General features: G+C 45.3%; 1 protein-coding gene and 1 pseudogene across 7 annotated transcripts in view; one reads left to right on the top strand and one right to left on the bottom strand.

The window, feature by feature from the left end:
• Positions 1–1,036: 1,036 nt before the first annotated feature.
• Positions 1,037–25,078, bottom strand: part of Gng12 (G protein subunit gamma 12) — a 117,027-nt gene continuing 92,985 nt past the window's right edge. For all 6 annotated transcript variants that reach the window (XM_021188807.2, XM_021188805.2, XM_029535710.1 and 3 more), the window contains 2 exons: positions 6,498–6,616; positions 1,037–4,909 (listed from right to left, as the gene is read on the bottom strand). In XM_021188807.2, coding sequence (XP_021044466.1) covers positions 4,784–4,909; positions 6,498–6,590 — 219 coding nt within the window. In that variant the 5' untranslated portion in view covers positions 6,591–6,616 and the 3' untranslated portion in view covers positions 1,037–4,783. The remainder of the gene's footprint in view (positions 4,910–6,497; positions 6,617–25,078) is intronic.
• LOC110314453 lies at positions 23,010–25,072 on the top strand (annotated as a pseudogene). The gene has a single exon (XR_002380169.2). The product of XR_002380169.2 is annotated as a polypyrimidine tract-binding protein 1 pseudogene (transcript).

Here is a 25,078-nt window from a genome sequence, read left to right as displayed (position 1 = left end):
TGGACCACTCAACATGGCCTTTATTGTTCCTGATGTTAATGCATGTTCTCTTTTTACAATAAATTCATGACCATCAGAACATAATAATTTCGCATACATAGCATCAGGGTCTTCACAGACACCACAGTTTTTCTCTTCTCCATCCACTATGTTCTTATAAAATTCTATTTGGTCCCAGAGGAACTTTAGTAGTTTCCCGAGTAAGTTCTGGGACACAGGAAGGAATTATTTCCATCATATCACAGCTGCTTTCTGCAACGTGCGGGAGACTGGTACCTGGCAAGGACGAGACGAGGTCTCCTAGTAACTTGCCTAGCAAGTGCTTCTGTAATCCTTTCTAGACAGGCTGAGAACCTCCTGTTCTATCATGTGTGCTTGATACTGTGTGTGTGTGTGTGTGTGTGCACACGCGCGTGCACACACTGGGGGTAGGCCTCTGTAGAGGTAGGGGCCCGTGGGCTGCTCTTTTGTCTGATCTTCATCATTGTAGGGGCATTACAGGAAAGCAGAGTATCTTCAGCAACTGTAATGTTAACTTGTCATGGTCACCAATGGGACTCAGGGTGGTGTCACTCCCTAGCCACCTCATAAGTCTCTTGTTCTTCCAGGATAGATGCAGTGTATAAGAGACCTACATCTGAGCTTGGAGTCTACTTTTCTCTTCCTAAAAAAATTCAAGCCAATGCAGTGCTTTTTTTTTCTGCTTATCAAGCCTCAGTACACACATCACCTTAGTAGCCTTCCTAATAGATTTTGTTGTGACATTTGTCCCTTCTTCTGGCTCCCAGAAGGCCCTTTCATGACTCACGCTCTCCATACGGTGCTGCAAGGATCGAGATGAGTGCCAGCACCCCGCCTTCCTCATGCCATCCCTAAGGCTGTGGAGGCCGGGGTGAGCCTCGTTTACCTGCACACCACAGCTCCTGGTTCTCAGAAGGTTCTTAGACAATGTCAAGTGAATGAAGAGAAAGAGAAGAGAAATAGTCTTTTATTAATTTATTGGGCAAAACACAGGAAGGAGTCAATGACGCACTGACCCAGTAAGTAAAGCTTTTAATGACTCTTCTCTCACATTTGTGAGCATGTTAGCAAGTGAAAAAATGCTTTTATTCTTTCCAAAGAACAGAGTTCCAAATAACGATCACAGTTTTAAAGTAACTAAGATGCTGGATGGATAGCCAAAGAATATTATCAAATAACAAAATCTCAACAACTTATCAAATGAAACTTTACTGAGACATAAGAGAATATATGTTAGGAGTTAACATGGCTAAAAATGAAACATCACAGAAATCGTTAAGTCCAGAACCCTAGAACAGGCACTGGGTAACAAGTGATTAGGTGAGCGCACACTACAGACAAACTGGTACTTGAAGCAGCTTATAGCACCAACACGTTGGCAGAAAGGCAGAGGCAGGTCATTCAACCAAGGCATCGGGAACAGGGAGGACCTCAGCCATCTTCTGCTTCTATTCCCTCGTGACAACACGGGAAGGGGAGGCTCAGAGAGCTGAAGTGCCTGGTCCTAAGTCACCCAGCACAGGACTGACCAGGCCGTCGACCACTGGTAAGTGCTCTACTCTATTTGATTTGATGTATTTTTCCTGCTTACAGGCTTCCGATAAAAGAAAACAACAAACATCATAGCATACTTCAGTATTACATTTATTTCATTGGAGGTGACTCTTGGGCCTGTGCATGGACACACTTTTATTACAAATTCAGGGTGAGGAGTCTGACAGTTCTACCACAGTGGTAAGCTGGTGGAAGGTGGCACCCAAACAAATATAATTTGGCACATATTTTTAAATGTTAGTGTGTGTGTGTGTGTGTGTGTGTGTGTGTGTGTAGAGGTCAGAAGACAACCTGTGGGAATCAGTTCTTTTCTTTTACATTGTGCATCCTGTAGATCAAACACAGGCTGCTGGGCTTGGCATCAAGCACCTTTACCTACTGAGTCATCTTGCTGGCCCCAGTTTGACACATCTTACATTGTGTAAACAAGGAATGATAATTATTAATTCGTTGGTATAAAATTTCCCCCATGGATGGTTTAAAGATCAGTAAAGTATAAACATAATCCAAACACAGAAAAAGCAGAGCAAGCCTTCCCTTGAAAGTGTATGACACTCTTTTTCTTTCAGATGGTAAAGAATTTAAAAACATGATTTCAAAGAAACGGAATATTTAGCTACAACCCGCAGCTTATGAACTATCTGCTATATTTTCCCTAGTTAAAAATATGTATGTTTTTTCAAGATGCTCTGGAGTCATGGAATCTTGTGTACTCTATCTTGTCAGGGACAAGGACAAATTTAAGATGAACTAGGGATCAGCGTATAAAGAGTATAGTATAGTGCTCGCAGGAGTGTTAGTTCAGACAACAGACTGAACATACAGAAAGGAAGCCAAGTTATCAGTGTGGGAAAAACATTCCACATGGGACTTCTGTGCATCATGACATCACCAACATACTGCTGCAGTTACCCGGCTTCATAAGTGAACAAAGACAGATAAATAAAAGTGACTCCTACATGTCATATATATGTATACATATATTATACTTTCTCACATAGACATCTAGCTATAAGTAAGTCAACAGTTGGCTAAAGATTTCCCTCCTGGGTCCAGCATCAAAGAATCTGATTCCGTTATTATTGTGAGCACAGCTCAGATCTGGTTAGGAGTTACAAGATATTTATTGTCTCTAATCAATGAAAAGGCAACAAAATCTCCTGGGACCTCAAATTCATTTCTTACTATTAAAAGTATTTTAACAAAAATATGTTTAAGTACTAAAGAATATACTATGTTTGCTACCAATAATGTGTACATGATTGCATAAAAATATTCTGTAATAAACTGCCTTATAAATATTTAAAGAAATATGTTTAAGATTAGAGTGAATATAAGATTAGTGTTCTGAAACTATCAGTAGAAAAATATACTTGTAAAAAAAGAACGTTCCATTAAATGTAAAAATTGTCTTTTTGGTGTACATTTCCATCTTTACCTTTTCCAAGGTAAAAGCTCCCCCCCCTCTCTCCCCCCCAACCCCCGCCTGAGCAGGTGTCTTTAATCCAGCTGGGAGCTAAGCAGTGAGAACAGGTTGTGGGCAGTGCTATGGATTTCACAAGCTCATTTCCGAGTGCCGAGCAGATGGGTAACATGGAGAAATTCTGATGCCTCTGAGCCACTTAGGAATAGTACTGCATGCTTACCATCAAGAAGTATGATGCTCAAAGCCCAGGCATTAGATATGAAAATACATTTTCTTTTAGTGCACACTGTATACAAGTGGGGGAAATTTTATAAACAACTCCTGGGGCTAAGTCCTTTTTGAGAACACTTTTTAAAATCCTTCATTTGTAGTTACCTTAATAAACTAAAATATCACAGGCTTTGTGTTTGGTTTGGGCTTCTAATAGATTATTTTAAATGGCCACTGTGACAAAGTCAAAATCCTTTCTTGGTCATGGCAGGTTATGTGCCTCTGGGATCACCACTGGACACCTTGAGGGTGCAAGGGCTATTTTCATGATCGGAGTAAAAGTGAGGACCCAACTGCAAGACGCTGAAACTGTTCCACAGAATGCAAGCCTCCCTTTGGAAGGACCCTTCCCCCAGGGTGGGTTGTGGACATGGTAGTGTTGGAACTACAGGCATCTGCAAAGAGCCCAAGTGTCCTTATATTGCTTGAATGTTTTTTTCCCCCACTGTGGTCCACCAGTTGAAACTGGGAAGGAGGGAATGTCCATCTAAAAGCAGTTGCTCTAGCAGTAAGGGCAGGTACCATGCTGGTGAGGAGAAAGGGGCAGGGTTGCCTGTAAAGCTGGGCCCAGGAGAGCAGCTCTTTTCAAGGATTTCTCCTCCCTCTCGAGACTGGGAGGCTCTCGGTTGGCTCTTCCATTCCAGTCATGAGGATGGAAGTTTCTGAGGTGGCCACCCCCAATCCAGCAGAGATCAAGAGCCCTGGAGTGTAAGCTGCCCAGGGTCCTCCCGAGGGTATCTTGCCCTTTCTTAGCCTCAGGATCACAGAAGCTCAGGTGACTGATATGAGTTAAGGCCCCATCAAAGGGCTTTCAGTGCTAGCCTTAGGTTTTTAACTGGCACCGTTTATTGTAGACTAAGGGGCCAGCCCGATTCCAAGAGAGGGGCTAGAACAGCATCGCTCATTATAATGCAGGTGGACTTTGCAATGTTCTTTCACTATCCTTTTTTTTTGTACAAAAATTTCACGGAAATTTACCTACACAGAGTCAGGACAATGATGTAACTCTGAAGGGAGGATGCTACCGCAGGAAGTTTCAGGATGGTTAGTGCCCATAGTGCAAAAAGGTATGGTTGTAGACACATGCCTCCTCCCCAGATCCCTTACATGGGATATAGGTTGGCACAAACATTATTAAGAATAGAATATAAAGGTTTTTGACTGGAGTGATTCTCGACATTTTAATTTGCCGGTGCTTAGACAATGTTGGTCTTGACATATCTTAATCAATTGTATATTGTAAAGACAAGCTTCCCACAACTCCCCTGCCACTTTCCTTATACAGTAACCCAATGTGATACCATAGTTATCAAATAGAAAATAAGATTGTTATTCTGTATTAAATCAGTAAAGGGCGAAGAAAGGACAACTTGAAAAAGAGAGACTTCAGGGTCTATTATTCCAAGAGAAGGGTGTTTTAGTTACTAGCGGTGGTTACCAGGTAAGCTGAAGGAACCTCTTCAGGTTGCTGCTGTGGTTTGCATTAAGAGGCAAGGGGTACTTCCTGGTCCACTATAAGATGATGCAGGTCTTCTTATCCTTGAATGGGTTTTCTGAGGTCGGTATGCCCATCAGCAGAGGGTCGCTCCGGGCATGCTCCTCACAGTATGACATCAGGTCTGCAGATGCTTTTGAGACCTGACATGGAAAAAAAAAATAAGAAAGCGTAGACTTTATTGACAAATGTCAGTAGTGTATCTGAATCCAATAATCAGTGACATAGCATGACCTTCAGACCGCTCGCCAAGTACAGGGAAAATGGTTCCTGGCCAGTAAGACCTGACTTAAGACCAAGTGACCAGGAGGACATCTCTCCTGCAAGCAAAAACTTTAATCTCCATTCTAGGTGATGGCTACTCTGTGAAACAGGTTGCCTGGATTCCCCATAAAACACACTGTTGGTTAGATACTGTTGTTATAGAACCCCGAAGAACAATGATTTTCAAGTGGCTTAAAGAAAAAGTCCTAGTGTTTTCTGTATGAACGTGGAACAAAAGAGAGACACTGAGAGAAAATAAAAACAAATGACATTTAACAATACTCAATGGTAAGAAGTGTAAACTCCTGTGAAATCTTGGTGAGTGGGTAAGGCTCCTGCTGCCAAGCCTGATGACCTGTGTTCTTCTCCCAGGCCCCACATGGCATGAGAGAACAGTCTTCTCTGCTGTACTCTGGCTTCTACATGTGTGCTTATTACTGACACACACCCTCACCAAAACAATTAATAGTAAAAACTGAGTGTTTGGACACTTGCCATTCCTCTGCATTATGAAATGTTTCAAAATAAAAGTTAGAGACAAAGAAGGAAAGGCATGATAGTCAAGGGGAAGTTTACATTTTAGTTTCTATGCAAGAGGAAGAAGACTGGTCCACAGAACAGAATTTAAAAATTGAATAGTGGAGCTCATACTTGAGTAGGCTTTGAGAGTTGCTCTCTGTCACCTAGGGTGGGGAAGCGAAAGGCACACAGGAGCAGAGGAAGTCACCATGCCTTTCTCTGGAGTGGCATGTGCAACTCTTTGTCCTGTGAAGGGAGTCTGGAGGTGGACTCCAGAAGTGACAAGACCAGAGCTGTGAGGGCCACCACAGGAACCTCAAGCTTTGCAGACAGGTGACTATCTCCAGTCAGGTAATTGCTCCCATTTCAGGAAACAGCATGAGTCATAACATTCCAGCGCTCTCAAAGGCCAGTCTTCTCATGGTTGAAAGGAACACTGCAAGGTCAAGGTACCTAAGAAAATGTATCTGCCTCAAGATGGGGTCTCTATAAACCCTGGGGCACCAGGCAGTCACTCAGTGGCACACCAAAAGGCAGCCTTTTTGTTTTGTTTTGTGCAGGAAGTGTCAAACTGGCAGTTACCTGTAATACTTGATAACTCTATAGCCCTTGATAAATTCTGGAAGGATGACAAGGTTGTTTATCACCTCCTCTGGGAATCCTGTCCCCACTCAGAAGACAAGGCTTGCTCACACTCAGTCAGGAAAGCAGGCACTTCCAGCTTGTCCCAGGCCTGACAGAGGGACCAGCTTAGAGATCTGCTGCTCCCTCAGCTGTTTTGGAATAACACCCGTGGTGGCTAGGAAGTGAAAACTAAATTCTTGTCAGCCTGCTCCAGGAAAGGCCTGGAAGCAAGCCGCACACAGCTGTAGCTTCCCCGGCTGATGCTCCCGCCCAGGAAGGGTGGGGGAATTACCCAGAACGCGCCACCAGGTTGCTCACACTTGCCTTTATTCTTTCGATGGAGGCTTCCAGTCTCAGCTGCTGCACAGTTCTCCTAGCTTGGGCTATGCTGTTGGTGCTTGCCGTCTTGCTGGACATCTTTGATGATTCTTCTTTCCGGAAATCTGAAGAGAAGTTTTAGGAAGGTGAACAGCATTTCCTTTGGGTTATTTGAACCTTTATTAAAGTGGGTTACTTGAAGGAGACTGGCTGCATATCCCCAACTATCCCAGCCAGAAATGCCCCACAGTAATTCTGGTGATGATCTAGATGTGCCAGAGTATCTACAAAACCTTTCTGCAGAAATTTAGCAAGAATCAGTTTACTCTATGTGCCCTGACATACTACAGAAAAGTGTCCTTTAAAGAACATCACCACAACCTATAACAGAAGGCTTCATTTCTGTTGGCCAGATGAAAACTTCAAGTCACAGGAAATGATGAGAAAGTCCTCTCCTAAAGAACTCTGCACACAGGGCAACTGTTAGGGGACATCAGATGTGCAGTAAGTTTAAGATTATTGGCAGGCAAAGTCCTTATTTGAAAGGAGAGACCTTCCAGCTGTAGGACTCTCCACGATAGATCTACAGTAAATGTCAAATGTATAATGGCCTGAAATAGTAAAATGTTATCATTCCTTCCTGCTTTATCCTGATGGCCAAGACCCTTGCTCAACCTGCCTTCGAATGTTAGAGGGCTGACCCTCCTCTCTGGCCTGAGCCCTTGGATTCTACACCACCCTGCTGTCTTGTCTGTACAACCAGATAATGCAAAGCAGTGGAAAGAGCCTGGCCCTTGAGCTTTGACCTGTCTACTTAGCCAAGGGCACCATTTCAAGAGGAGGGCAGGTCCAGGGCAAGCGCTGCCTGGTGCCCCTTCCATATATGGTTACATCAATGCCTAGAGTGGTGGCAACTGGAGAAAACGGCTGAGCTGGCAGGAAGGTGGCAGTTTCATGACTCATGGGAGCAGGTGGGCAGTAGGTGTGCCTCCCTGGCACTATGTGAGGACTCAGCAGTCTAGGGCACCATGGCGCCAGCAGCAAACCCAGGCTGACTCATTCTTTGGGAGGGCTTGCTGCTGCACAAGACTTAGACCAGACAAGGTATAAAACACCAGTAATATAGACTGAGTGAGTGGCCTGAGACATAGATGTCTCCAAGGGCTGTGTCAGAGATCTCAGAGGGCTGAACCCTTTGGTGCTCATTTTTACACATTTATATGTAACCAAAACACATTCAAAAACCAGAGCCAATGATATCCCTTCGATCTGTGTGCAGGACTTTGTACTAGGCCTTGGCGTCGTCTGGCTTCCAGGTACCAGGCTTGGCTGCTTCCCTGCTACTAATCAGGAGGTTGAGAGTGGGCAGGTTGTTTCACTTTGACTGTTTATCTTCTCATTTGTAAGAAAAGGGCGCCATTAGCCACCTCCAGAGCTTATGCATATCTAGTATGGGGTCCAGAACTGCAATGGTGGTCTACAAACTGCAGCTGCGGGCAGTACTAGAATTCCCTCACTCTTCCCCTACCTGTTCAGTGGACCTCAGGGGTTCTGATTAATTTGGTCGAGGCAGGGCCCTTTACAACAAGTCATTAGCAATTTTGCCACATCAGTATCAGGACAGAGCCAAAGGGGTGGTGACAGTCAATAGTAGATTAGGGGAATAGGGAGGCCCCAGTAGAACAGAGGTACAAACAAGGAAGTGTATGGCAGGGCAGGGTAGCTTTGCCTTGCCAAAGGCCTTAAGTGACCTTGATTCAACACACAGACTAACAGACTCTTCCTCAGTTTCCAGTCATGCAGCCCCACCCAGGAGAGAGGCTAAGGATCTCCTGGGGAGCGGGAAGGTGCTCCTATCACTGATCCCTGAGCCCACATCCCTTAATTTGCATCCAGGCCAGGGTCTATTAATCAGGGTCTGAAGTGCTGGCAAGGCATGGGCAACCTCACCTTGCAGAGTGCAGGCCCCGACATCTATCCCTGCAGCCTGGGAACCTGGACTCTCTTTCCAGGTGGAGGCTGGTTGAATGTGACCCTGACTCTTTTTCTGCGTGGCTGTGGTTTGTAGGCTGCACCCTCAGGATTTTGCTATGTTCCCTTTGCATGGGAATCATTCCAAGCATTCTCTTTTTGTCAACCTTCAGGTACAGTTTTTAAGGCCAGGGCAAACTTTCATGTAACTGCAGGAGAGGTCACACAGGGACGTCACTCATTGCTCCTACCTGTGTGCCACCAACAGATGACCCACAGCCCAGCTCTATTTATAAAAGCCTGGGAAGTGAAGTTCCCTCTTTCAGTGAAGATAGCTACCCAGAACTACACAGCGGGGGTGGGGATGACGGGACAAGGACTTCTTCCCTTCCCGACTGTCTTACAATTAATATTTAAACCAGTTAGCTTGTAAGCCAAGACAAAAGAAAATGAAAGCGATAAAAACAGCAATCCACAATTCATTCCTGCCAGTTCAGACCTCTACTGCTCCTTAGCTGGACTTGGTCAGACTCCCTGCCACGGGGAGATGTTGCAGGTTCCCAGGCTCTAAGAGGTCCATACATCACTTGGGTATCTTTCCTACTCTTCGTTTTCTCTACACATCCTCTTTCCTTCTTACTAAACGGGTGTGTGGTGGGGGAGCATGTCCTCACTATGTTGCCTAGGCTGGCTCCAGTCTCCTAGGTGTAGGCCAACCTCCTGCTGAAACCTCCCAAAGAGCCGGAACTAGAGGCACAAGCTACCAATCTGGGCCTAGCAATTTCCTGTCCCCCTTTTGAAGCAGGGTCTCAAAAGGTAGGTATCTTTTCTCACCACTGAGAGAGGGCTCTTCCTAGGTTTGTATAAAAACAGAGTGACTATGGATAATTTGTTGATGACCACACAGATAGGAACATGCTGGTTCAGGCTGGCCTTGAACTTGTAATTCTCACGCTTTCCTCCCAAGTTCTGGAATGACAAGCTTGAGGCAACACCTACAGCAACATGCTTTCAATTAAGCAGGTCTGGTAGTGGGTTGGGTGTGTTGAGAGTGGATGGTTAAAAAAAACCAAAAAACCCGGCACAGTGCCGGCCCTCGCAGAGGCAGCACTGAGAAGCAACTAGAAGCTCTCCTTTTCTGTCTCAAGGGAGCCCAACCCTATCACACCACTTGCCACCCTTCTCCGGTTTTCCAGCTCAAATGCAAATTTTCTGCAAGTTCCTTACCCTCTGCTGGTTACAGGGATAACCTTGCCTAGAGAAATAGTTAATATTTAGAGACGAAAGCATTTTAACTTCATTCTTAAATACAATGTGCTTTTATTACATTTCTGTAGCAACAGCTTTGGGGAGTCAATTCAATGGCTTACTTGTGGGCAACCCTAGAAAATAGCCACTCGGCCACTGGGAAGGAAAGGAATTTCTGATTAGTGTTTCTGTTCTTAGAGAGGAGTCAGGTCGAAATTTTGTAAGTGGAAGAACATCTTTCAGAGACATGGAATTCTACTGAGCTGCCTCAAATCTAGATAGAGGCTGTGTCTCTTTCAGTGCTCGGAGGGAGGGAGGCCTTTCTGGGGCTGGGACTGGCTAGAGAGGACCTTCCTCCCTGCAGATACTTCATATACCTCATCTAATGTCCTTGGGCAGAGCAGGGCCACAGTGGTAGAAAACACCCCAAATGTATCTATTCTCTCCTGGACAGGAGCGCCAGGCTGTCGTCTCTGCCCCAGCATGCTTTATCCAAGCAGAGCGTCCAGGGCAAATACCACGTGGCATCCTCATGGAAATCAGGAGCTTGTTGCTTTCACACAGTCTTTCAGGAAGCCTTATTACAACCCTGCATGAAGTTATTACTGTTGCTTTAAAGGTGAGGCAACTAGAACTAGAAGAATGTCTCCCAGGCAACCCAGTCTCCGTATTCCATGCAGCTTGTGAGACTTCTCTTCAGACGTCCCCCTTCCCACCTCTACCACAAAAAGGGTACAAATATAATTAAAGTGGTTAATTTTAATTATATTTAAACACTGGCCCAGCAATGGTGGCACGCACCTTTAATCCCAGTGCTTGGGAGGCAGAGGCAGGAGGATCTCTGAGTTCGAGACCAGCTTGGTCTACAGAGTGAGTTCCAGGACAGCCAGGGCTACACAGAGAAACCCTGTCTCAAAAAAAAAAAAAAAAAAAAAAACCTCCAAAAACCAAAACAAAAAAAAAAAAAAAAAAAAAAAAACCTCCAAAAACCAAAACAAAAAACAACCCCCAAACAAACAAACAAAAAAAACCCAAAACCCCAAAACAAAACAACAAAACAACAAAAAAACACTACTGAGGGGTAGGAGTGGGGCACCACAGAATGTTCCACAGTGTGGGTCATCACTGGGAGCACCTCTGACACGCTGATGGTGGCAGTGTTTGTCTTGAACCCCAGCACTCCATTCTCCCCAGTAGAGTCAAAATGTAAGAACTTGAGCCAATGGCCATTTGACCAAACAGCTGTTGCTTCTTTTCAGCTTCATACATGGGCAAAATAATGGAACAGACATGAGGTATTTAGCTAATCAAATAGTTTGCACTGTTTTTGACACTATGGCTTGCCTAAATTCAGAGATTCTTAGAAATTCCTAGGAAAAAGGTGTTCCATTAAGGGAATACAGGCACTTAAACCTGTGTCAAGAGGACCTGAGCCAGAAAGGAAAGTGAGCATAAAATGTGTCACAGAGCATACTCGTCAGTGGAAGGAACAGAGGAGCCTATAGTCTGAATGACAAGTCACAGTGGCCTGGCCCAGAGCTAATCACTGGGGCGAAGCAACTTCCAAGAACAAACATCCCTCTGTGGCTGTGACAAAAGAGCAAGCCTCCATTTACTCCAGCTCTCTGAATCTTCTATAAAGGAGGCACAAGAAGACCTGCCTCCTAGGGCTGTGAGAGATGGGACACAGACACACACTGTGCTCAAAGTACTAAACACAGAGACGCTAAGTGCTGGGCTCAACCCCATGTTCTTAGTGTGAACCAAGATTAATGCACTGCTGAAGAATTATGAGGTTATGTGATCAGGTACCAATAACTTTTTAATACGGCTTAAGAGGGGTGAAGTGCAGAGCAGGCTGTTACAGCCTTTCAGCCTCATGAGCACTTAACGGTTCATATGAGAGCCTGAAGGCTAATGGTTAGACTGGGTCCCACGAGCACTGTACAGTGTGTTTTAGCATCAAATTGACTATCAACCTTTAAAAAAGAGAGGTTTCAGCTGGATGAGGTGCATGCCTTTAATCCCAGCTCTCAGGAGGCAGAGGTAGGTAAACACTCAAAGCCAGCCAAGGATACACAGTGAGACTGTCTTCAAAAATCAAACAACGAATTTAAGAATGAACAAACAAATGGATAAAAATAAATAGAAAAAAAGAGATTTCACTGTAGAAGGACAACGTCTAGAAAAACTGGAAAATCCTTTGCTGGATCTGACAGGTAGCTGCTCCTTCGACATCTGCTAGTTCTGACCCTGCTCTGTGTGCCTTGGGCATGCAGTTGCAGGGTAGCATGGACTCGCTCTTGCTCTTCCCAGCAAAAGTCTTGTGTAAGACTTGTTGTTTAAGCCTCAACTTTCTTATGGTAAGAAATGGGGATAACACTACTTTCCTATTTAAAAGACTGTTAAAAGTATCAGATAAAATTAGCATGTGTGTAGTTATGATTTAGTGCTAGGATACATGCTTTCTGTAATTGAGGTCCTGGATTCAATCACTACCACTGGGAAAAGCATGTAGATTAATAAATACAAGTAACTCTTTTTAGAGTGCTTAGCATCCGTACTCTTATCTGCCTGGTGTACACCATACTCTTTAGTTCCAGGCGCTTGGCAGACTCTTCCTGGCATATGTCACTGAACTGCAGGGCTAGGTAGAAATAAATATGTCCCAACATTCATGGGAGGGATTGTGTTCCCCACCCTAACTTCATACATGCTAGAGTATGACTGTATCTGAAAGCAGGATCTTCTAAGAGGTAACTGAGTTAAAATGAGATCATGCGAGTAGGCCCTTACCCCATAAAACAGTGTGGGCTTATAAGAAAGGGAGATTTGGGCCTAGAGGTTCACAAAGTGAGGCAAGTAGGCCAACACTTAGATCTCATATTTCTCATCGCCAGAAATGAGGGAAAAAAAAAAATCAAACCAACCCCAAACTGTTGTTGCTTAAGCCCCTGGCTTGTGGTAACTGGATAGTACTCATAGCAAATGGTAACACCTAGGTTCTCTTGCCACCAAAACAGTTCTCAAAGTATTTAGAAATTATCTGGCACATGGGAGTGACAGGAATTTTTGCAGACAAGAAGGGTGGAAGGCAGGCTGCAGTTTGAGGAGCTGGGTGGTGTGGTATTCCAGAGTCTACTCATCAATCACAGAGAGGCCACATGTCATGGTGGTCTTCTGGTTCTGCACTGGACACTGAACCCTGGCTCATTTTTGTATTGGTTTGGAGTCCTTGCTAGGCACTCTGGTGAGAGCCTGTTCTGCCTTTCCGTGACTGCACAGGTACCTCAGTCTATCTTAGGACCACTTTTGCTAAAACTGCAGGGTGCTTTCTGTTGGCTGTGACTGGAGCATGAGTCACACAGAATTATTAGCCTGCTGTTAATAGTTTACAGATTAGCTCTGATTTCTATTACTGCCCTGCTATCACTGCTGACCACCTCAGACTCCTGGACCTCCGTGGAGAAAGAACCAACTCTTTTTTTTTTTTTTTTAATATTTATTTATTTATTTATTTATTTATTTATTTATTTATTTATTTATTTATTATATGTAAGTACACTGTAGCTGTCTTAAGACACTCCAGAAGAGGGCGTCAGATCTCATTAAGGATGGTTTGAGCCACCATGTGGTTGCTGGGATTTGAACTCTGCACCTTTGGAAGAGCACTCGAGCCATCTTACCAGCCCAAGAACCAACTCTTAACACTCTTTTCCCAGTGAGGTTATGGGTTGTGAGACCAAGGGAATCCAAGCCTGTGGCCCAGCTGCACGTGCTGCCCAGCTCCTGCTGGCAGTTTGTAGAGGAAGAGGAACACTCATTTTGTATGGAGAAGATGTACACTCTAGAGATCTCTAAGGGACATTGACATAGTTTAGAATCAATCAAACAAAAAAGATAACATCTCTCTCAAAGACTCTGCAGAGCCTCCCTCTGACAGCCTTACCTGACATTTTTCTTTGGCTTATCTTGACTTGTTTTTTTGTTTGTTTTGTTTTTGTTTTTGTTGAGACAGCTTTCTCTGTGTAGCCCTGGGTGTCCTAGAACTCACTCTGTAGACCAGACTAGTCTGGCCTCAATCTCAAGAGATCTGCCGGCCCCTGTCTCCAAGTAGATTAAAGGTGTGTGCCACCAAGGTACATTTCCAAATAATAAAGATAAAGACAGGAAGTTAAAATGGTTAATTCTGACAACGGCCAACATTTGCTGAGTACTGCTTGTACCAGATGCACACATCATTGCATTTAATTTTCTTAACAATGTCAGGAGCCCTGACCCTTTATTATTTATTTTGCAAATGGTACACAGAGGTTCTAAATAAATAAATATATACATACATACATGCCTCAGGTTGCACATAGTGGGACTACAGCTCAGGCTACGTGACTCTTAAGATGTTATTATATTCATCACCCTGTGAAGTTTGCCCTGAATAGCAGAATCCAGGATGGAGCTGGCAGAAAAGAATGTTATGCACCCACTAGCCTCACTGAATAAAAGGAAGTCCTATTCAGGGGCTCATTTTCAATTTGGTCCCCTCAAGCAGTGTGAGCAGAAGTGTGGAGTGGAGGGAATTTGCAAGAAGAGGGGGGGAGGGGTTAAGGAGAAGAGGACAACTGCCCCAGACCCTAGGTGGGGCTACTGTAAGGACACAGATGATTGCAACATTCCATGTGCCCTAGGATGCTGGGAAGGAGCCAGGACAATTAGCCAATCTCCATAATAAATGCAATGGGCAGGAGCTGTTGGCCCTGGCAGCCAGAGAACCCCTTATGTTACTGGGTATCTAAGAACACCTGAGGAACTTGCTTCAGAAAGCTGGTTCTGGAGGTCTGCAACGAGGTCCAGGTAAACAGTTTAAACGCTTCGGTGGAAGACTTTCCTGAAATACCAGTAGTGAGGGCCAGCCTCTGCCTCTGGCTCCTGCCATCTTTATTTCTGCCTTTAATTAAAATGGGCCTATTTAGAAGAATGCTATTCTGTCCATGCGTGACTTTTCAAAGCTCTGACGAAGACATGAATGATTCTCTTTTTGATGACAGTAGCCTACAGGGCTGACTTCCTTTAGCATGAGATCGTTCTATTAGTGGACATTTTTCTTTGCTACAAAAGTTCAAGTTGGTTTCCACGACAGCCACTTCCTTCTGGGAAGTGCTACAACGCTGGCCAGTCTGTGCTTGCCACACACAGTGGCATGCTTCTACACGGTGCTCCCTGGCTTCATCGCAGGTAGTCTCAGGACCACTTTGGGGTTCTGGTATGGCAGAGCCAACAAGGGATTTTACAGGTAAAACCCAATGAAGCCATGCCCATTCCTCTGATGTCCTGCTCAAGAGGGAACGCCTCCACTGTCCTGATCACTGTAGACTTTTTCCTTAGCCTGATATTTATCTCCTCAGATCAAGATCTGTCTGACAGAGATGTGAGCTACTTGCTATCTTTTTTTTTTGTTTTGTTTTGTTTTTTCGAGACAGGGTTTCTCTGTATAGCTCTGGCTGTCCGGGAACTCACTTTGTAGACCAGACTGGCCTCGAACTCAGAAATCCGCCTGCCTCTGCCTCCCGAGTGCTGGGATTAAAGGCGTGCGCCACGCCTGGCTTAGTTTATTTATTTTTTAAAGGGCCACATGAAAAGAAAGATAGAAAAAAGATATTATATCCAATGCATTTAGCTTAATGTAACCCCTATAAAGCTATTGAGATGGTTCACATTTTGGGGCACTGAATCACTGAGACACACTGGATCTTAATTGGATCAGTGGCATTTGTGTGCTCAATGGTGACAGTGACAGCACCATACCAGCTTTAGCAGTGGCTCTTTCAGTACACAGAGGGAGCTCAGCCTGGGGTACTCAAGTTTCTCAAGTACAACCCTGACAAGTTCCATTTTCATTCCCTAATTCTTGGCCTCTGGCTTAGCTGACTCTAGGCTCTGAGCACTTCAAGCCAGAGCTACTGTATCACCCCTGGAGCAACACCCTTGTCCCCAACCGTCCAGTCTCATCCTGACCAGTACAGCCCAGCCCTAGCTTATAGCTCTGAAAGGCTGACTTGAACGAACAAGATGTAGGGGTTTCCCAGGGTTTCCATCGGAAAGTCCAAAGGGTTTGCATTCAAGGCCCTCTCACAATTCTGCATCATAATAAAACCCTTAACCACAAAAGAAGCTTGTTTCTATATAGTGTGCACCAAATGCCAGGTACCAGGTGAGACATGGCACTTGGTGCACAGTCCTAAGTCCTCACAATAACCTGAGGGAGGCTCCATTTTATTTCTAGTTTCATACACCACATCAGCCATGTGTCAAGCACCAGACATCCAAAAAGCTGCTAGGATAAAGTTTGAGTCCAGATAAACAGATTCTAGGGTTCAGGCCTGGAATTTTTTATTGCTACACAGAAACAGTGTCAGGCTGTAACATTCATGTCCTTGACTTTGTATTGTGTTTTTAAGTCTTGGGCCTTCACTCAAGCTCTCTGCCAGCTTCTTGGCTATATATGAAATTTTCTCTAGCTTTAGGTTCCTGTTTCCATTGCTATCCTCTTCAGGAAAAGCTTCAGTGACTACTTTTGCTCCAAGTGACTAATCCCCTTTATTACTTAATTCCTGTTCTATGCCTATAGCTCAGGGGCTAAAGGATTCCTGAAGGGCCTGACCATGCACGGGGAGGGTAGGCAGGACAAGCTGTGCATATTTGCTACCCAATGCATATTGTTACCTAACTGGCTTTACAAAACATTGTAATATAGTGACTACATGTCTTCATTACCGTGTGCCAGTCACTGTAACTAGTATTCAGCGCTCTGTGCAAATACACATTTATTTAGTATCCCTAGAGGTTGGATTTATTATGCTCATAGAACTCAGGAAGGTTAGAGAATTCTCAAGATCACAAAGCTAGAGATCTTAGTTCATATTTCTTCAACATCAGATCCACGTCCTGATCATCTTGTTCTACCTTCCCTCTCACAGTGACTAATGCAGAGGAAGGGACTTCCATAAACACCTGGGGTAGAGTAAGCTATACAGCAAAGCGACTGTGTATTAGCTGCTGTGAGACCACCCCTGGGGGATACACCTTGCTGGCCTTTCCCACAGGTATTCAGTGAAACTGTCTATTCTAAGCCAATGAATACCTACCTACTGGTATGCTTCCTTGCACAGATTTTAGGTAGGTGGAATTCCTGGCTTTCCCACGTATTTGATTAGGACAAATATGTTCACTCTGTGAACCCTCACCTCCAGTTTAAGAGGTTCCAATAACCATGCTACTGTGTACCCATGTGAGGTATCTATACACGTTTTCAGTTTGAGGGAAGTCCAAGAGAAGGTGCCCTATGACCTACAGCAGTACAGTTCTTGGCCCCTGCTTTAATGCTGGGCCATGCCCCATCCATCTAATCTGTCCAGACAAATTTTTATAGTTAACACTGGGAACAATGCTTATGATCAAGTTTTACCTGCAACCTAGTTCAGCAAGAAAGTATTGGCTCAGACAATATCTGTTTATATCTGTATGGCTGGTTTAAGATAACTAAATGGCTAATGTGTTTATTCAAAAATGAATGAATGAATGTTGAAAAATGGTAATGTGGGGAGAGAGAAAGGCATCAGTTAATGTATGTTGACATGAGTATGTCAAAGACCCCAGTGCCTCAGATCAGTGGGAGTGGCGAAGGCTTCCTCTGGTCCAAATGGGAGTGGTATATGTAGAAACTATTAACCACAGCTTCCTTCTCGAGGATGACTGAAGCCTGAGACTGCTATAGCTACCTCCTTTGTTCAGCTGTATACAATAAGCCCACCTCCTAGATTTTAATGCATAAAATAGGTTCAAGCCTGTGCAGGCAATGTTTTCCTTTAGAGCGAGCACAGTCCACCAGGTTTTCTGTACTACTGTGTCTTTCTGTCCTTTCTTCATTCTTGTGTTACTACAGTTAGGTCAATCTCTGAAGCTAGATTTTTCTATGTTAGGGACCATGTTGAGGGCTTTATATCATGTTTTTATTTACTCTACAACACCCCTAAAAAAAGAAATTACTGTTATTTCATTAATTAGCACTTTTTTGTTTTGTTTTGTTTTGTTTTGTTTTGTTTTGTTTTGTTTTNTTTTTNGAGACAGGGTTTCTCTGTATAGCCCTGGCTGTCCTGGAACTCACTTTGTAGACCAGGCTGGCCTCAAACTCAGAAATCCATCTGCCTCTGCCTCCCAAGTGCTGGGATTAAAGGTGTGCACCACCACCTTCCAGCTAATTAGCATTTTTGCTAGGAGTATAAACAGTATGCACCAATGACATCCAAGTGGTCTACAATAAAACACAGCAATTCTGGGCCCTGGGAGATGGCTCAGTGTGTAACAGTGCTTGCTCTACAGCATGAGGAATGCAGTGGTTTGAATCAGAATGGCTTCCACAGGCTCCTCAGAATACTTGGCTTTTGGTGGAATAGTTGGGGAAAGATTAGGGAATGTGGCCTTGGTGGAGGAGGTGAGTCACTTAGGGGTGGTTGGCTGTGAGGTTTCAAGCACCCACCCTATTCTCTGTTAGCTCTCTCTGCCTTTTGCTCTAGTACAACTGTGCTCCACCATCATGAGCTCCGCTCTAACTGTCTGAAATGATAAACCAAATTAAACACTTTCTTTTATAAGTTGCCTTGGCCACAGTATTTTGTTACAGCAATATAGAACTTAGCTAAGACAAGGACTTAAGTTCAAGTCCCTACAACCCAGGTTAAAAAAAATCTGCATATTGAATGTGTGCACCTTTAACTATTTGTCAGGTGGATCTCAAGAGCTTTTGCATCAGCCATCCTGGCTGAACTTGTAAACTTCTGGTTCAATAAGAGATCCTGTCTCAAGATACTAAGGCAAAGAGTGGCTTCCACTTGTGTACACACAAGAATGCACACATCCCCTTAGACTACTACAATAGACACATGCTACTAATAATAGCGTGAATTTCAAATGGCATAAGAGAAATTCTCCCTGCTCCATTTAGTAGTGCTCTTATAGACTTGTGAGAGGAAGGGCCCACAAAGGGTAACAGGCTGCACTGAAGGTGTGCTCTAGTACAGTGGCTCTCAGCCTGTGCTCTGCATACCTGCAACAGCAACCTCAGGAACATCTGTGAATTTCTTAGAACAGTAATTCTCAGACTCCATCCCAGACCTACTGAATCAGAACTGGGGTGGACCCCGCCAATGTGTGTCCTAGAAGCACCCCTGCCCTAAGTACGCGAGGTAAGGGTCTGGAGAGATAGCTTGGTGGTTAAGTGCTGAGATGGCTCTCTTGGTTCAGTTCTCATCATCAACCTGGGAGGAAGAGAGGGGAAGGCTCCCAGGCCCTTATACTCTAGCTCCAGGGCATCTGACACCTTCTGACCTCTGCAGGCACCTGTACTCATATGTGCACACAGACACACATATACATACAGCTACAAATAAGGATAAGTATAGAGAAAGATAAGTCCCCAGCTCATTCTTATGCCTCACAAGTTAAGGAAGTGCTCACTGCCCTGGACAGTGCAAACCAGAGGTCTTAAGCAGCAGGAAGATCTGGCTATGGGACAAACAAACAGCTGTTCTAGTTAAACAAACCTGGTCATATTCCTGATGTTATTCTAGAACTAAGCCTGGCTTCAGAAGCACAGCTGTGCACAGCCTACAGGAAGCTTGAAAGGTGGCAAGGACTTGAGAGAAGCCTGATTAAGGAAGGATGCAGAATCGGCCATTTGCTCAGACTGGGGACTTGATTTAAAGACCTGTGCTAGAGGTCTGTTACTATTTCTATACCTGAACTCAGAAACTTTTCTTTGTGTCCACCTGACCAATTGAGTGCTGTTCCTATCAGCCTTCCCTAGGGACCTAAGAGCTTGTCCTTCGGTTACCTCCCTGGCTCAGCAGAGCCAAGGTTGTTTCTAAGCCGACTTCCTACCTACCCTAGGTGTTGTCGACAATGTAGCTAGCTATTTTACTCATATTCTTTGCCATGACAAGGCAAAAGAGATAAAATTAGGATTCTAGCCTTAAGACCTAGCTTCTGGTCCACATGAAGCAAAGGGCATGCCTTCTATCATGGCTAACCATACAGGAGCTTGGCTTTCAGGAGAACACCCCCCCCCCCCCAAAAAAAAAAAACACACACACACACACACACACACACACACACCCACCACCCCCCCCAATACCCAAAGGAGAGGAAATGTAGCAATAAGACTCTGCTGTATCCATTTTCCACTTTGGATTACAGGGGACATGAAGCCACTGCTTTGCTTTGAAGGAACAGGATAAATGGTTAACAAGGTAACAGCCTTCCAGGGAGGACCAGAGAAGACTATGTAGTTGAGTGACACTGACAACTACCAGCTGGCACTGAGCACGGCTAACAGTCATATGGGCTGGAATGGTGGCTTATGCTTCCACCAGGGTGGACCCGGGGAGGAATGTAAGTGGGACAATGAACGTTGGAAGGCAGCAGTTAGGAACTTGGAGAAATGAGTGGCCAGTGAGGGCTCAAGCAGGCTCAACAAATAGGTGACTGAAATGAATCAACTCTCGAAGGACAGGCACTCAAGGTACTGATGAAGAGGGGTATGGACTTCAAAACAGTTACTGGCAAGAGGAGTAGAGCACAGCCTAGAGTGAAGTTCTTAGAGAAATGGGGCCACCGAAGGTTCCTGGCACAAGTGACAGGCCTCAGGGAGCTGATGGGGAAAGGGGTAGGCAAGCTCTGACAGGAGACAAGTGAGAGCCAGAGAAGTCCAGGCAGATTGTTTTCAAGGAAAGTGTAGGCGCAGCCGATGTGATAAGGTTTGGCAGTCAAATGAGACTAGGTTCATATCTCAGCCCTATCATCCAGTGCAGAATGGTGTAAGGATATTTAATCTTCATGAACTCCCAGATCTTCTGTAAAACAAGATGAGGAGATTGCTACCTCACAGGACATAATGATCAACCAAAACCACACAGAAAATAGCGCGCACGAGAAAAATCACACAGGGTTATCTACATCTCCACCGTCATTGTGATCAACGTCACCGTCAGCAGTCAGTGCTTCAAACAAACGAATGCGACTGTGCAAAGGGTTGGATGCAGAGGATTAAAAATGAGTAAGATTCCATTCTTGTCGTTGAGCCAGGAGGCTCTGACAGAGCCAGAGCCAGATCAGACTTCCAGGCACTTCAGAGGAAAATTAACTAGAGTTCACCTGGACCCCTACGTCTCTAGCCCAGGGTCAAAGCAAGACATCTTCAGAGGAGTTGACAAGGGGCAACAGTGTCACCAAAGCCAGGGGGGAGAGGGCATGCTTCCAGAAGGTGACTAAAGCCATGGAAGGATTTGTAGTTAAAAACATACACAGAAAGCATATAAGAGAAAGACATTCCAAAATGTTCCTCCTGCCAGTGACAGGAATTCTTGGAAGATTTAATGTTATTCGTGCACGAATGCAGTTGTGAGGTTTTGATTTGGAAAATGGAATACGCTTTGACAGTACCTATGCTGGCTAGCTATTGTCCTCAGGGTGTACACAACTGCTTGGTGTGGCTAGTCTCAAAGGGCAGCTTATACTGGGGGTCCTTTCTCTTCCTTCCATGAGGCTACAGCTACAGCGACCATTTGCACACAGCATTTACACAGGTTCTAAACTCACATCTGTTTCTTTGTCTGGAAAGTGCTTTAACCACTGGCCATCTTCCAGCTGCAGATAAAGGATCTTTTTTTAAAAATCTGTTGTTTTTTATTTTTTATTTTATTTTATTTTATTTTTTTGGTTTTTCAAGACACAGTTTCTCTGTGTTGTCCTGGCTGTCCTGAAACTCACTCTGTAGACCAGGCTGGCCTCGAACTCAGAAATCCACCTGCCTCTGCCTCCCGAGTGCTGGGATTAAAGGCGTGCACCACCATGCCTGGCTAAAATCTGTTGCTTTTTTAAAGATTTATTTTTATTGGTTTTGGTTATATATAGGTATGTGTATGTCTGCATATAGGTACATGCATGTGAGTGGATGTGCCCTTGGAGGCCAGAGTCATTAAGGTTCTCCTGGAATAGGCATCGATCCCCTTAGAGCTGGAGTTATGGACAGTGGTGATCTTCCTAATGTGGGTTTCAGGAACTCAGTCAGGTCCTGTGGAAGAACAGAATGCTCTTAACCACCAAGCCATCTCTCCAGCCCCAGTTAAGGAGTGTCAGTACATGTAATACACACAAATATCTTAAATATAATGAGCAAAGCCCACCAGGGGCAAATGAGAACAAGCTGTCTAGTTGGATTTATATCTACAGTTCAAGTGCTGCTAAAACAAGAGTAGCAGTCCATTAAGGTAGGATTGGTCATGAGTTATCTGTTGGCTGTTAACAGTTAAGTTGTACCGGCTTGTTGTACTTTTGTGTATGCTGAAAAATTTAAAGAATAGACAGTTGAAACTATGATTCTAAGCACTCATAAAACATTACATGGTAACTATTATCAGGTGAGATGTGTCAAGAATGGCAGAGGCACATCGTAATGATCTCATTTTCTTTTCCAGATCATGACCCAGGGTACACCCTGTGTCCACAATGCAAAGAACTGCCTTCTAAGGAGGCACAGGTGAAATGATCTCAGCGCTCTGCCCACTTCGCACAGTGCTCAGTTCTGGGTCACACACACACAGGTACAGCATTTTGTAGAAACTGCCATAAAAAAATGAAATGCCCCATGCCATGGTTTAGAAGTCTAGAACATGCTAAAACTGGAAGAAGAGGGTATTTTATTTTTATGTAGCCTCCATTTTTGCCTTCTCCTGGGGAACCTACAGGCAAGCAGCATGCTTATTTTGCTTTCAAACATGCTAGAGTTGGAGGAACAGAACCGTCTGGAACTCCTGCAGTGACCAGTAAGATAAAGTCCCTACATTTGCCCCTGTGGGTAAGGTACATGTTCTGAGTTTCATGGAACCTAGGTGTTTATGTTCAAGGGGTAGAAGGCTGAAAATGCAAGGAGTTCCCAAGCTCGCTTCTTCTAGTTCAGACTTGGTGTTTGTACGATTAGAACTCTAAGTCTCACGGCAGTCATCAACTTGGCCAACAACTTCTTTATAAAAAGGCTGAGGGGAAGGAGAAGCAGGACTACAGGCTTGACCGGTCCATCCAACAGTAACAGCAACACCTTCTGAGCCATTTGGTTCACCAAATTTCATCAAGATTTTAGCATGCCTTCAATTCGTTTCCAAGATTGCTAAGGAATACTCATTAATTCAAAGGTATATACTTTATCTTCAAATAAAGTACAGAACTTAAAAATAAGATTGTTCGATTCCTGCGCCTCTGCTCCGTTCCCCGCGGGTCTCCTCGGTGTGCCATGGACGGCATCGTCCCAGACATAGCAGTCGGTACAAAGCGGGGATCCGACGAGCTCTTTTCCACGTGTGTCAGCAACGGCCCCTTCATCATGAGCAGCTCCACCTCAGCAGCCAATGGAAACGATAGCAAGAAGTTCAAAGGTGACAACAGGAGCGCAGGAGTCCCTTCCAGAGTCATTCATGTCCGAAAGCTACCCAGCGATGTTACTGAGGGCGAGGTCATCTCCCTGGGGCTGCCCTTTGGGAAGGTTACCAATCCTTATGCTGAAGGGGAAGAACCAGGCCTTCATTGAAATGAATACAGAGGAGGCTGCCAACACTATGGTTAACTACTACACGTCGGTGGCGCCAGTGCTTCGTGGACAGCCCATCTATATCCAGTTCTCCAACCACAAAGAGCTCAAGACTGACAGCTCGCCCAACCAGGCTGTGAACTCCGTCCAGTCTGGAAACCTGGCCTTGGCAGCCTCCGCTGCTGCCGTGGACGCAGGAATGGCAATGGCAGGCCAGAGCCCAGTGCTCAGGATCATTGTGGAAAACCTTTTCTACCCAGTGACCCTGGACGTGCTGCACCAGATCTTCTCTAAGTTTGGCACAGTCCTGAAGATCATCACGTTCACCAAGAACAACCAGTTCCAGGCACTGCTGCAGTACGCTGACCCTGTGAGCGCCCAGCACGCCAAACTGTCCCTGGATGGCCAGAACATCTACAACGCCTGCTGCACGCTTCGCATCGATTTCTCCAAGCTCACCAGTCTCAACGTCAAATACAACAATGATAAGAGCAGAGACTACACTCGACCTGACCTGCCCTCTGGAGACAGCCAACCTTCGCTGGACCAGACCATGGCAGCAGCCTTTGGCCTCTCTGTCCCTAATGTCCATGGAGCCCTGGCCCCCCTGGCCATCCCGTCTGCTGCTGCTGCTGCTGCGGCTGGCCGCATTGCCATCCCAGGGTTGGCAGGTGCTGGGAATTCCGTCCTTTTGATCAGCAACCTGAACCCTGAGAGAGTCACACCCCAAAGCCTCTTTATTCTCTTCGGTGTCTATGGTGATGTGCAACGGGTGAAGATCCTGTTCAATAAGAAGGAGAATGCACTTGTGCAGATGGCAGACGGCAGCCAGGCCCAACTGGCCATGAGCCACCTGAATGGGCACAAGCTGCACGGGAAGTCAGTGCGCATCACACTGTCAAAGCATCAGAGTGTGCAGCTGCCTCGGGAGGGTCAGGAGGACCAGGGCCTGACCAAGGATTATGGCAGCTCCCCGCTCCACCGCTTCAAGAAACCAGGCTCCAAGAACTTCCAGAACATCTTTCCACCCTCAGCTACCCTGCACCTCTCCAACATCCCGCCTTCTGTGTCAGAGGATGACCTCAAGAGCCTCTTCTCCAGCAATGGTGGTGTGGTCAAGGGCTTCAAGTTCTTCCAGAAGGACCGCAAGATGGCACTGATCCAGATGGGCTCTGTGGAGGAGGCAGTGCAGGCGCTGATTGAACTGCACAACCATGACCTGGGCGAGAACCACCACCTGCGAGTGTCCTTTTCCAAGTCCACCATCTAGGTGCCTGTGGGCCTGCATCAGCTTCCACCATTCCAGAAAAGCCACTTTAAAAAGCAGCTGAAGTGACCTTACAGACCAGAGATTTTATTTTTTTAAAGAGAGATCAGTTTACCTGTTTTTAAAAAAATTAAATCTAGCCCACTCTACCGTGGCAGGAAATGGCTTGGGCCACAGAGGCCCAGTCAATCCCAGCACCATGCCTTGAGGGGCTCAGGCGTGAGGCCACAGCGGTGCCCCAAACACAGCCGCTTTCTGTGCCTTACAAACCAGCGTGCCTCACGGCTGTACACCTATCCTCTAAGGCCACCAGCTGTCTCTAGACCTGCAGGTGAGCCAGGTGGCCTATATATAGGCTCCCCAATGCTGTGCAAGAGCTGGGGCCATTCCCCTACACCCTTATAATCAAGTGACATGATTCTCCCATGTCCCTGGCCAGCCCAGAGGGCCTAGGCCATCCTCAGCTGC

This window comes from Mus pahari, chromosome 2, assembly GCF_900095145.1.
Source record: "Mus pahari chromosome 2, PAHARI_EIJ_v1.1, whole genome shotgun sequence".
Taxonomy (NCBI): Eukaryota; Metazoa; Chordata; class Mammalia; order Rodentia; family Muridae; genus Mus; species Mus pahari.
The sequence above is the reverse complement of the archived record's forward strand: the minus strand, read 5'-3'. Positions and strand labels throughout refer to the sequence as shown.